Source organism: Podarcis muralis, chromosome 2 (genome assembly GCF_964188315.1).
Source record: "Podarcis muralis chromosome 2, rPodMur119.hap1.1, whole genome shotgun sequence".
NCBI classification, from domain to species: Eukaryota; Metazoa; Chordata; class Lepidosauria; order Squamata; family Lacertidae; genus Podarcis; species Podarcis muralis.
In genome coordinates, this window is record NC_135656.1 from 43,183,793 (window position 1) to 43,197,560 (window position 13,768).

The following is a 13,768-nucleotide window of genomic DNA, read 5'->3' on the forward strand; positions in this document are numbered from 1 at the left end:
ATTATTTTATTAATTATCATCATCATCATCATCATCATCATCATCATCATCTCTCCATGCTGGTCAGAAAAGCACAGTGCTGAATTCCTCCCTATATTCCTTCAGGTCTCTGCTTATGCTCTTATGTAAGAAGATTATAGTGGAGCTCCTGCTGATTTGGTGTTAACAATAGTAGTACAAGTGGGCAGGATTGCTGGAGGCTGATTTAGAAAAGAATCATAGAATCCTAGTTGAAATTTTCCTCAGAATTCATGAAAAAAGCAAACTTTGATAAGATCAGAAAAATTGGCACAGCCCCGGAAGGAAATGGAATGATTGCCCAGTGCACAAAAGAGCATTCCAATAAATTCCTTGTACATTAATACAAATTTTACTGTGTGCATACAGTCCACCAACCAGTCATCAGAGGTAAGCAAAGTAATCAACATCCTTACTATTATTTTGCTATTGATAATTTCCTGTTATGGTTCATTGATGAGTCCATCTTAGAACACTGAAGAAAACTCAGGATTTTATATGTGGTGTTTTATATTGGAAACTTCAGGGACCACTGCATGGCCCCAGATGACTGGAAAAGAGATATAAAGAGGATATACTATTTGACTCTCATGGTATCCTCAAACTCTGCCTCCCATATCCTCTTTTGAGGGTGTTGTGTGTATTCATTATGAAGAGTTAACTTCATCCTCCATTTGCAGGGAAGCAGAGGATTTCTCACACTCAGGGTTACCATTAAATGATACCCAGCAGCTAAGAAATAAAATGTATTCTTTAAAACCCTTAAAATGTTTTAAACAAATTTGTGATTTGAGGATTTTATTCAGTTTCTGAAGGACTTTGTGACTTTGGTGACATCTTAACATTAAAATGAACCCAGACAGAATATTTTTCTTGTCCGGGTCAGTGAGGCCCTGGAAAGTTAGAAAAGGAGTTGATGCCATGAGTCAGAATAAACATACCAGTGATACCAGATTTGTGCTGACTTGTACATAATTTGGACTGAGTAAAGGAATGAAAAATTAAATAGACAAGCCGTTTTGTGGCTCAGAAGACCAGAACTTCATTTCATGATTTACCAGAGTGTCACCATATAACCATCATTTATGAGCATATGTGGACTTGAGCTCTCCATGTATGTAAAGGAGATAACGGCTCTGGATTGCTTTAGGGGATATGTATAAAAATGAATCTTTATAAGACTATGATTTATTGAGAAACTGAAGCAAGCAGGGTCATGGATGCCAGACAGGCTTTTTTCTGGACTAATTTGAAAACAGATTGTCCATGTCAGGCCTGTATAACACAAGGGCCTAGGAAACGAGTGGGAAATAAAAGAAAGGCCTGTTTAAAAAGAAAGGAATCCACTGCACTTCAGTTGATGTTTGGCTAGGTTTGTGGTCTCTTAAATCATCTAAGAGAAAATAGGTTTCAGAATCCTAACCTTCTTTAACTGGATGTCCCAGTTAAAGAATGGGGCCTGACCCACCATGCAAACCTAGGATAAGGATGAAACAAGCTATGTACAAATTTAATCCATGCAAAAAGAAAAAAAGGGGGGGACCATTCTACTGCATTTTAAAGCATTCTTCCCCCAAATGAATGAACAACTCTGGAATTAGCTGCATATGAAGCACACAAATTCATACAAATGAACAAACAGACCAGTCTCCTGTGTGCACGAGAGGCTCTCTCCATTTAGAATTGGGGGAAAACTGAGGTCCACATATGCATCTTGTCTTATGTGAGTTGCAGAATCAGTGACGATGCCCCAGTTAGTTTGCTGGCCCTGTCAGCAAGAGAATTTTCAAGCTAGCTGGGCCCAGAGGCTGCTCTGTGAGAGCCACTTCTCAGCAGGCCATACGCCACCCTGGCTCCCTAGTTGGAAGCGTAGTCAGCAGAGGAGATGGAGGAGAAAGAGTGGGGAGGAAACCAAGGGAAAAGAGGGACCACATCCACAAAAGATGACGAATGTAGTCAAGGAAACAGGGCCACAGCAACGTGGGCAGGAACAGCTAGGGCCTCCAATTATGCCAACACTGAAGGTGGGCAGAGGAAAAAATACTGAAGTTTGAATAAATGTTTATCATATAAACAAAGACAAAAAGTCTTTAAATAGAGTCTAGTATTCACTGAGTGCCAAATTGTTGCCCATATATGTTTATGTAGCCGCTTTGTAACACTCCCAAGGAAAGAGACTCTATGTCTTCCTTTTGAAATTTATTCCAACGCTTAGCTGCTCTACTGCCCTCCTTAGAACCATTCATTTCTGGCCTACCCTCACTGGCAGTAGCAACTGCTATTTGACATCTTGAATTTAAATATTTGAAGACCGTTAAGAATGTTCCATTTAATCTTTTCTTCTTGCGGCTGCTATATGCAGCTCCTTCGCACTTCCTTATAACTCCACTCTTTATTATTCTCCTTGGTTGCTGAACAGCTTCTCGTTTTTTTCTCATCTTCCTTTCAAAGTAGCACCCAAAATGGAACACAGATTTCTTGCCGTAGCCTAATCAGTGCCAAACTATACTATGCCTCAGTATGGTTTTGCAGCACTAATGACTTGCTGTTTCCCCCTGGCTGTGCCCAGCGATGTCTATGGGCATCTCTATCTACACCTCTGTATTTAAACCAATTTCAAGCCTGTTCAAACTTCATGGCTTCCAACCAAGAAATCTTCAGAAATGCAGCTCTCCAAAATGATGGGGAGCTTCTAACAAGGCATTCTCAGCAACCTTATAAAATGATGACATTTCACAAAGTCGCTGTGAGAGAAGTCATGATGATTAAAACTGTTTAAGAATCTGATCCCAAACTAGTTTGCACTGGGCTAGTCAGCAGCCAACAGTTTCCCCCCTCTGACAGCTATATGAAAGGTTTTGCACTTTTGTATTGTTTTGGAGACCTGCAAAACCTGCCTGACTGGTGGCACAAGAAATAAGTGCACAACAGAGGAAGCAATAACTGTCTCAAACCACCCTGCCAAAGTCAGTGGTGGACAGTACTGATTGGCATAATTTCACCAAGGCTTCTCCCCCTACCCCTCAGGGACGTTTTGCAATTAAAAACAAAGCAAACCAAACACATACATGTGCTTATGGTACTTTTCTAAAAAGTGGGCAATCTGACTAAAGCATGACAAGAGGGTCAGGATACACTATTTGGCTTGATAGATAGAATATATGTCTCTTATGCAAACTGAAAAATGAGGAGGAACCTAAGCTCACCTCAAGGATAAAGAACCTCCTATGACTTCTCTTTAAAAATTATATCTTAGCTTCACCCTAAAAATGATCTGTCTTGTTTCCAGCCTCGTAGTGTATAAGTGCTGACAGTGTGGGCCTTTTCTAAACCTGTACAATCTAAATCTGCACAGCATGGATACAGTTAGTATGATCTATTTAGGCTGCAGTCAGGCTTGGGAGACTTGGCCCCCAAATATCTGTTTGGATCTTGGAGTTTCCATTCAAGCACCTACACTCAGATTCATCAAGCGACTGGTCTGCCTATGTCCCCACTACTTTGCCTGATTCCCAGAAGTGTTTGCCTGGCAAAGCCCATTAAACTCCACTCACTCTTAGGAGAGAATCCAGGCACTAAAAGCAACCATTTCCCAGTGTGAGTGGTGATACCCCTGGTAACCAGAACAACCCTGGCCTAAGAAAAAGCAAAGAGAGCAAGCAGCAGAAAACAGAGTGAAAGAAGAGAAGGGAAAGCTGGGGAAAGGAGCTGGCAGAAGAGAGGGGAGAGGGAGGTTGCGTTTTGAAAAATAGTGACACAATAATAACAATTCACTTTAAAAAATCCAAAACCAAAAATCAGACACATTAAATGAATTGTTTTGTTTTTCCACATGTCAGATTGGACCCTGAGGAAGGAAGATCAGTGTCTGGTTAGAGTGGAGGCAGCTGCAAAGGAAGGAAGCAAAAGGGTCTGGCAACAGAGGCCCCTCCCACCTCTGTCATCCCTCTGTGATCCACCCCTCTCCCCATGGGTCTCCAGCTTCCTGTGCTTTCCCCTTCCATCACCTGCTCCAGCCCTGACCCCCAAGGACAACAGCACTGGATCAAACCACTCTCCTGCTTAAAGAAGCATGGTAGGGCAGCCAACAGGGAGCAGCAGAAACACAGAGGCAGAGTGAGGTATGACTGTAGCAAGAGCTGAGTTCAGGTTCTGCTACATATCCAGCACAAACCATTGTGGATGAAATGCCCAGCCGTGATACTTTTCAATGAAAGAGGTCCAACCATGGTTATGACGACTGCCACCCTGGTTCAGCATTAAAGCAGGATACATCCAGGATGGGTGATGCTTTTTCCTATCTGATGTGAGTTGGGAACATGTCTATGCTAATTAAAGGTGAGAACTACTGAAAACTCCTCCTCAGTTCAGCCACTGCCAATTTGAGAATGGGCTAACTGTTTCCTGCTTCTGGCTCCATTTCACCTGCATACTGAAACCCAGGAGTCCTGACTCGAGGAACAGGGAGAGCATTGGATGTAACTAAGACTGGTGTCAAATATTTACCAGTGTTGAGGAAATAATGTATTTCTTAATGTGTGGTAAAGCTAGAAAGAAGGTTTCTGTGTCTTCTGGAGAAGAAAGAAGCTATGCAAATAAGCTGGAAAGAGAATGTAGCCTTAGTAGATTTGAATCAAAAGGATATAGGAGCACACTGTGGGCTTAACTATCCTATCACACTGACAGAAAAGCATTCTTATCTCAGCTATGCATATAATGAATAGTGAAAATGATCCTGGATTTTAAGTGAAGACATAATGGCTTTGCTCAGACATTTGTCCACAGTTTCATGGTTTACAAAGCTGCACACAAGCACTGTGAATGTGTCCTCCTTCTTCACTGTGGACAAGCACTTCTCCATCCTGGCTTACTGGCCTAGCTGTTTACTGAACATTAAACCAGAGTTCCCTGTATTGGACATAACCAGGAATTACGGCGTAATGCAAGCCAGGATTCCCACACCAAAGCCATTACTTGAAGAGACAAGGGTAGGGTAGGAGTGAGTGACCATAGCACCCATCCATAGATTCACAAACTATGGCTTATGAAACCATGGGTGAATGGCAGGATGTGACCAAAGAAAGTTCTTATGAGTCTGGGAAAGAGGGTTTACATGTATGACTGTATATATATGAACAAATATAGCTGGTTATGTTAATACAGAGTATGCAAGCAAGCACAAACTCTGCTTACATATCTGGCAATGTATACAAATGTCCTCCCGGCTTGGATCCAGAGATGTCTTGTTGAGAACAGAAAAGGCATTTCTGCTTGTGCAAGGCAGCCCTGTTAAATTCTTCTAATTTCCCCATCTGCAACAATACTCCATCATGTACCCTTCCAGAAGGTCCCTCAGTCCTCAGGAGAAGCTTTTCAAGAGATGAAGGGGGGCGGGCGAGAGAGTGCCAAGAAAGCCACATTGCATGAGCGGTGTTTTGTTCACCTATGTTTGACTGCAACCATATATATGTGCATGTGAGTAATGTACATGCACACATACATCCACACATGTATATATAACTGTGTGAGAGAGGAAGAGAGACAATGCACAGGTGCAGGAGGATGCTCACCTGCAAAACTAGTCAAACATGCAGACATGGAAGTCCATAGCTTTTCACATGGTTCTGGGGATCAGCATGTGCATGTGTATGTCTATGGGAATGTAAGAATGAGCTTGCCAATGTGCTGATATGCAACCTGTACTGAGAGAGGCACCCTCAGTGTCAACAGCTCTGCCATAGTCAGTTACACTTCCTGGCCATTTGCCCTAATAGCTGATCCCAACATCCTCCATGCCATCCCTGCCTCCCCCTCCCCCCAGACACTTTCATGATGCAGGTGATATCCTGGTCAGCTTTTTAGTGCCCTTTGCTTGTTTGGGGTATCCCCAGTGCTGTTAAACTGTGAGGGGTCAGGACTGGTTGCACCCTGAGATGAGTGTTGATTTGTTTCGAAGCCACCTGGTAGCTAGAAGGAAAAGGGGCAGGAATGAAGGTTAAAAGGTTAAGAGGCCACGCCTGCCCTGCTCTGCTCCACTTCGTCTGTGAGGAGAAACCAAAGGGGCATTAGCGGAGAGGGGAAGGGGACACACCCTGTGAGGCTGACCCACCCACATGGACCCTAGACCCAGCGGAGAGTGTGCAAGACACCAAAGGCAAGGAACAAACCTCCCAAACACTCCAAGCAACACAAGAGAAGGAAAGGAGGAGGGCATATGAGCTGCTGACCCAGGGAGGAGAGACACCACAAGCCTTGCCCTTCAGTAGATTGCATTTAGGCTTGCCAGATCAAAATGCTATTGCTAAGGGGTGCCATCAATAAGGAGAAAGGGATTTCAGTTATGATTTGTGCGGCTGTTTGGAAATGGGGAGTAATCTTTTCGAATAAAGACTGTAATTGTAAATAACAGGCACCTTTGCAACCCCCCTAACATGGCAGCTTGCTAACATACGAAACCAGATTAGGGAGCCATAGCACCAGGCTTGTTCCATCAACAGGAATGAAGCAGATTGGCTCCATGAGTTAAAGGGCCTTCACCACGTTAACAATTTTCCTGCTACTTGTACTCTGTAGTGACCAACTCCCTAGTTTCATCTCAGAAGCCAGAAAAATCAAATTCAGTGCTGCACTCAGTTTATGAACAGAAGACTTGAACAAACAAAATTCACATATTGTTTTGAGAAAAATAATTGCATATCAACTGCTTTCTTCGGAGAGGTTTTCTTAGGATTGTCCCCCACCACATGCCATTTTCCTTCTTTCCAAGGAATAATGCTGGTGCTAAACTCCATTTCAGGTGCCTTGGTGCAGATGGGTTTGTGCTTAAAAACATGGGAATTGTGGCACAAGCACATTCAGAACGCACATGCCCACACTCAAAAAACATGCACACACTGAAGGACAGAGCCATCTATATCCCTGTGCTCATGAATTCACCCATACCATGTGAGCATTCATAAAGATACTTTCATAAAGATACTTTTATAACAGAGGTGTACACACACACACACACACACACACACACACACACACACACACACACGACTCATACCAGTCTACATACAAGACCTACCCACAAACATTCAAAACATGAATTGTTGCCCTAGCCCCGTAATAATAGCCACAGCTTTTAGAATGCTGTGCTTTTTGTTTTTGGAAGAGATATCAACTCTGCTACCAACTGCCTGATGCAAAGGCTCACGGAACCACCCCGAAGCACATTTCAGGACACTGAAACATGCATGTGTACACACACACACACCAGAGTTTGTGCATATGCACTGCACACAAGCATGAAGATGGTCATGCATCTGAGTGTGCATACAAATACACTGTGCCATTCATATGGGTATACAGACCATATATGCACAGACGCAATGCATATATATCCACGACATGTTAAGTACTAATATACATGTCTATTGTCCACATTTGATGCACCGAGTATGTACATATACTAAGGATGAGCCAAAGGCTATAGAATCACACATATCCTCATCAATCACAAACAAGCAAACACACAGTGCACACAAATAGCATGTATTTCAAGCACCGACACCTTGCATACACCATCATGTTGGGGGTTCAAACACACAGTGATAGTATCTCTCCTGAGGGTCTGTGCTACTGTGGAGGATTTGTATTGCTCAAAATTTCAAGGGTTTTGGTTGTTGTTGAGGAGAGATGCTGAAATAGTCCTATTACTGGTGCAGCTACCCTGGCTAAACTCAGCATCAGGTGCTGAAATGGAGGAAGCTTATGGATGGTCCAGCTTGTGCCTTTTTGGGGTCCTCTTTCCTTAGGGCTCAGGTACAGAAAGAAAAGAAAGAGAAACTAAGGCAATGATCAGCCAAACATGGCGAGTTAGAATTACAAACCAGGAATCATTCTGCCCAGTTATCAAGGCCCAAACCACTTGAATTAATTCTTTTCCCAGAACCCTGGCATTTTGGTCCACTTCTACTCTAGCCATTGGAAACCCCTCTCCAGCACAAGAGACAAAAATGTCAGGGTTCTCTGTTAGTTCCCGGTCTAGCTGGTGTCTCCGCTAAGTGCATCCTATTCCCATGTCTGGGTGTGTATTAGGGGGCCAGTCTGTGGAGTCTCTCTCCTTCCTGGGTCAGGTGGGAATCTTATTTGGAACAACAACTGAAATAAGATGAAGCATCAGAGTTCAATGAGAAATGGACTCACTGTAGGGGACACAGTCATACTGGACCTCCAGGTACTTGTAGGTGCCAGGGCAAGGGTCTGGAAAAGCATCTGAGCCAGCCACTACGACACACTGTGTCCGATTATTGCACCTGAAAGAGAAGAAAGAAGGGCAGGTTGTTAAGCTACTGACACAAACTGAAGTTCTAAAGGAAACCACTAGGTGGCACTGATTGATACTTAGTACTGTATTGCAAATACTTCCTAGAAGCTTTGAAAAACTGCTGCACCACAATTTTGTTTGGGATGCAGATTATAATCTCAGGTATGAAGCTGATGCAAGCAGTGAGCAGGCACAACTACTAGTCGGATAATCCAAATACACTGACAGGAAGCCCTTTACTAACCCCATTCCAGGATTTGTCCGCAGAAGACTTGCTGGATGTCAGACACAGCTCTGTGCCTGTGTTAGCTCTGGTTATGGGGCCAGAGACTGTCACCAACATTTGATTGTTGTGATACTGTATTATATTACAGTATCAGTATATATCAGTATCTTTATATTTTTTATTACAGTATATTGTATTATTTTTTATAGTACTCTTTTAACCTAGGGACTTTTAACCCGACAGACTTATTTATGTGCAATCATGGCTCCTCAAATTCAAACTAAACTCACAACCTGCAGTTTTCGTACATGTCCATAACCTTATGAGTGTCTGCAGACACCAATGTGAGTGTGAACCATATTCCTCTGTTTGTCCAAAGGCGACATCAAATACATTTTTGTGCAAGCGCCCAAGGTGACAACTCCCGTATAATCACTTAGGATTTACAGACCTTCAGACCTGGATGCGGTCTTGCAGCAGTGAGATGTGGTTCTGCCACTCCCTCCCCTGGCACCAGGTAATGGTGCCCAGTAACACCCCATCCTGGAAGAAAACTTGCACTTGCCCACCACTGCGAGTCAATCCTTGGGTGTGTGGCGGGGAGGGGGGGCAGATAATATTATAACCTGGCCCCTGCATAATCAGAAATCCCTATGTGGTGGTTATTTTTATGTTCTCTTAGAATACTGACCCAGATCACAACTGGCAGATTAATCAGACAGTCCTCTCAACAGCCAGTTGCAGAATTGTTAGCCTCTCACCCTTGCTTAGGTCCAGAAGCAGAGCTAAGAAGTACTGCCCCCCATCTCCCACTTCGTTAGCTCCTGCCACCTGCTCTCCCTTGAAAGGCTGATGCAACAGGCAAGGGAGGTTGGAAGGGGGACTCCCAGGGGCTGTCGGCTGCCAAAGCAACTGGAGCCGGTATCAACTCAGGCCCCTGGGGCAGGACAGCCACCACCTGCTTCACTGAAGCGGAGTTTGTCAGCAAAGTGGGATGGATGAGAGTTGAGGTGCTGGCGCTTCCAGCTCTGTAGAGCCCCACCCAATAGCTAGTCACTTTCTCAGATGGTGCTGTGCAGAATGCCCATCCCCTGCATGGCTTATCTTTGAGCTATGTGCTCAAAGAAAGTTGTGGCTGCTGTGCTCCTTGCCGCGTCCCCCTGCTGCTGTGCTGTGAACTAAACTATGGTTATCTGAGCCCGGGCTCAGGGCTTGTCTCACTCCAGACAAACCAGGAGCTGCAACCAAGGCTTGCTCTTGAATTTGTGGCAGGTGCTCGTGTCCATTCAGCACACTAAGCCAAACCATAACTTTGCTCACAGTAGCAAGAGGACTGGGAGAGGAGCCATAGTTTGGCTTAGTATTATGCGCAGACACCACCCATTATGTTTTGGATCCTTATATTTATTATTATTCATTTGCTATAATGCAAGCAACTTTGGGTACAATCTGGTAAGAAAAACAAAAACAAATGAACACATGCTGTTGACAGGAAAGGAGAAGCAGGCGGTATTTGTTGGGCAGGCAGGGAGACTGAGGTTTGGGGAGTTAAGAGAGCCCTAAAGTACAGTGGCTGAAGGATGAGGGAGACAAAGCAGGCAGTGGGCAGACGAGCAAGAATGGGAGAGAAACAGGTCAGGGGAGGCACACACAGAGACTAATGCAGGTAAGAGGCAGAGGAGATACAAAGGGAAAGGAAACGAACAAAGGAGAAAACTGCACCCAGGATTTAGAGACAGGCAAAACATCATGCTGTTGGCAGGTTAAAAAATGAAAGGGAGGGAACACTGGAGACTAGGAAACTGTCAGACAGGAAAGGCCAAAAAGCTCAGGAGTGGGAGGTTTCATATATTGATCTGAACAAAACAGGTCCTATCTTGAAGTCTTATCCAAGCTACATTTGTTCAGCGTTTGTCTAGCAGCACCTTTGACATCTACCTAAGCTTCTTTTTTTGGCATTTACCTACTGTGCATCCAGCACCTTCATTAAAATATATAGTACCTTTGGCACCACTTAAAGGTTTCTGAAATCTTAAGCAGTAATATAAATACTTTGGGTTCATCTTTTGGCTCACAGAACGTTGCGCCCATGAAACAGAAGACTATGAGTCCTCAAAAACAGCTGTCTAAACACCAGTATTACATGGGGAACAGTGAACAAAAAACAAATGTATTGTAAGCATGGGTTGTGCGTACGGACAGTGTCCGGCATGAATGGCCATTATCACTCCTCAACTAACCCAATGTGATAGAATTTGAGGTAAGATTAGAGGAATGAAGCTAACCATATCAAACCAATCCCAATTGGGAATTTTCACTTCTACTGCACTGCAAAGAGTGTATTCTCCTTAGCACTGGAAATGGCAGAAAAATTGCCTATCAACTTAGTATGGCTCAGCTTCTGAAGAGAGAGAAAGGAAAATAATTGCAGCATAAGATGAACATGTTTATTATGTTTGGAGGCATCATGACTATAAAATAAGTCATTTTGCCAAACCTGCACTGGATCAAAGTTTATGCTAACCTGCCTGAGCTGTCCTTGTTACCTGTTCTATAACTCTCCCTTCAAACTCTTAGCTGGCTTCATGGCAAATATCACATCCAAAAACCTAGAGACTTGGCTAATTGTGCTAAAAAGATTTTAGCACACTCTTTGGACACACTCTTTTCTGCCACTTTCTCAACTGTTTAATCCATATATCAATTACCGTATTTACTCGAGTCTAATGCGCCATTGAATCTAATGCACACCTCAATTTTCAGAACCTTGAAACAAACAAAAAAAGTATTTGCTGGTGAATGTAAATGTTCCATCAAATCTAACGTGCACCTTAATTTTTGCAACGTAATTTGGCCAAGAAAGGTGAGCATTGGATTCAAGTAAATATGGTAGTTCAATATCAACACAGAAACCTCAAAATGCTAGTAATTTAGGAACATGGCATCTACCAGAACAAATCTTCATTGTGTTAAAACATAACGGGGGTTTTTCAACCTTTTATTGTATAATCGTGCAATTAAGTGTGCAAAGGCTTAAACCTGCTTAGAAGTCACACCCTCTGACCTGAAAGACCTTCCTACAAAAGTTCATCCAGCATGGACTGTACTACTTGTGACAGCACCCCTTGGACTGTGCCATTTCAGAATGCAGAGAGAGGAAAGGGGATGAGGAACAGCAAGTTTGGCTGTTTCCCCGTAACAAAAATTCCACACATGGAGAAGGATGGCACACCAAGGAAAAGAATTCCAGGCCAGGCTTTTGCCTTATGCATTTATTTTCTATGTGAAAGGGTTTTAAAAAATAATAATGCTGGAGCATTCAAGCATGTAATTGCCAACCCACAATTTGAAGTGGTACAGGCTAGGAAGAAACATATCATGCGGTAATTCTGAACAATTAGTTTGGTTTTGAATCTTAGCTGCATGGTCCCTGGTTGTGGTTGCTCCATAATTAGGGAAAGCAAAAAGGTACATATTCAAATATTTTTTCTTATTACTCCACTTGTTCCAAGGCACTGAAAGGAATTTATAGGACTAAGCCAGGCCTGGACAACTATTAGCCTGTCAAAGAAAACATGACTCCCCAGTCCTACATGACAACCTACCAAGGAGGCTCATTAAATATCCTGCTTTTGCTGCTTTCCTGGGAACAAAAGCTATAGGACTGACATACAAGCACCTTGTAGACCACAACAAATGGGCGGTTTATCTTGACACAAACTCTTGATATAAATTCTTAAGAAGAGCCCTGCTGGATCAGAGTAATAGTCCATCTAATCCAACATCTTGTTTCCTAGAGTGGCCAACTAGATGTCGCTGGGTAGCTCACAAGCAGAACACAAGGACAACAGGTTGCTTTGGGGCTTCCCAGAGGTATCTTGTTGGCCACAGCGGGGAACAGTGCTGGTCTGGATCGAACAGCTGTCTGATCCATCAGGCATCGCTTGAGGGCCTTGTTTCAGTCAGGGGTTAAAATGCCCTGGGGTCAGGTCTGTACCACCTATGAATCCCCCCCCCCACCTATGAGGCCTCCCCCCCCCCCCCAGTTTACAACTCATTTGTTGACTTCAACTGGTCTCCTCTGTGGTGTAAATGGATTGTAGATGGGTGTTTAGGCAGCAGATATAGCTGCTTAGCAGCAGAAACTCTGCTTGTATAATTAGTAGATAATATTTGGTAACAGAAATGAAAATCCAAACAGCATGTAAATGCCTTGCTAATGGTATTGGTAACAAATTAAACATTGAATATTGTTTAAAACATTAGTGAGTTTTGCTGCTAAGGGCAATTAGATTTAGCTTGCATTTAAAAAATCTGCTAGCAATCCTCAAAGCTCTCGGGGATTCTTGATTGCCCACTGCTGCTGCTGTTGAAGAAACTCACCAATGGATTTTGATAGAAGCACAAAAAAGGAGAAATAACTTAGCAAGCAGCCAGTCACTAGCAAAAGTGAGTAGGAGTAAAGGAAGCCACTCACCAGCCTACAGGGTCTCTGCCAATCTAGAAAGGTGAAGAGTTGTGTGAAAATAGGTGAGATGGGATTTTTTGGAGTGGGATGTTCAAGAGGCCACAGCTGCTTAAGTCAAATAATGTATGTGTGCGAAAGAGAGGCAGATGTTTCTGTGTAAGGCATACAGGTAAAAATCAATCAAGATACTGCACCAGAACTGGTGATTAATGTGGGGATAACGAATCAAGCATTCTTCATTCTTCTTCATTCCAAAACCATGAAGACCATCCCAGTGTTTACTTTCTAAATACAGAGGTGCCAGGCATCAAGCTGCCTGAAAGCCGGGACCATATTCCCAAATGTGTAGAGAGCACATGCTCAGAGTCACTGTTTCCCATGTTATAATGACTATATTTGCTCCACGGCTGAGCCCTGGCTCCAAAAACATGTTTTCTGGAACTGAACCCTAATGAAATATGGCTTAGATTAAGCCATGAAAAAGCCCTTTTTGGAGAAAAACCTATGTATTAATTGACTGGTTTTGCAGACCAGTTTACCACATGCCCAGATTGTCTAGACACAATTCTGTGCAAAATGTTACACTAAGTGAGTGGCAAACCTGTGTGCATGAGCAGTCACAACTTGTTAATTCAATGCAGGCTAAGCAAAATAAAAACCTTCTCGGTAGTGGCGCCCACCCTGTGGAACGCCCTCCCATCAGATGTCAAGGAAATAAACAACTATCTGACTTTTAGAAGAC

At 43.3% G+C, this 13,768-nt stretch overlaps 1 protein-coding gene across 7 annotated transcripts in view; it reads right to left on the reverse strand.

Moving 5' to 3' along the window:
* The window catches only part of ADGRL1 (adhesion G protein-coupled receptor L1), a 123,264-nt gene that overhangs the window by 32,544 nt on the left and 76,952 nt on the right, over positions 1-13,768 (reverse strand). For all 7 annotated transcript variants that reach the window (XM_077924366.1, XM_028717302.2, XM_028717303.2 and 4 more), the window contains exon 4: positions 8,212-8,321. In XM_077924366.1, coding sequence (XP_077780492.1) covers positions 8,212-8,321 — 110 coding nt within the window. The remainder of the gene's footprint in view (positions 1-8,211; positions 8,322-13,768) is intronic.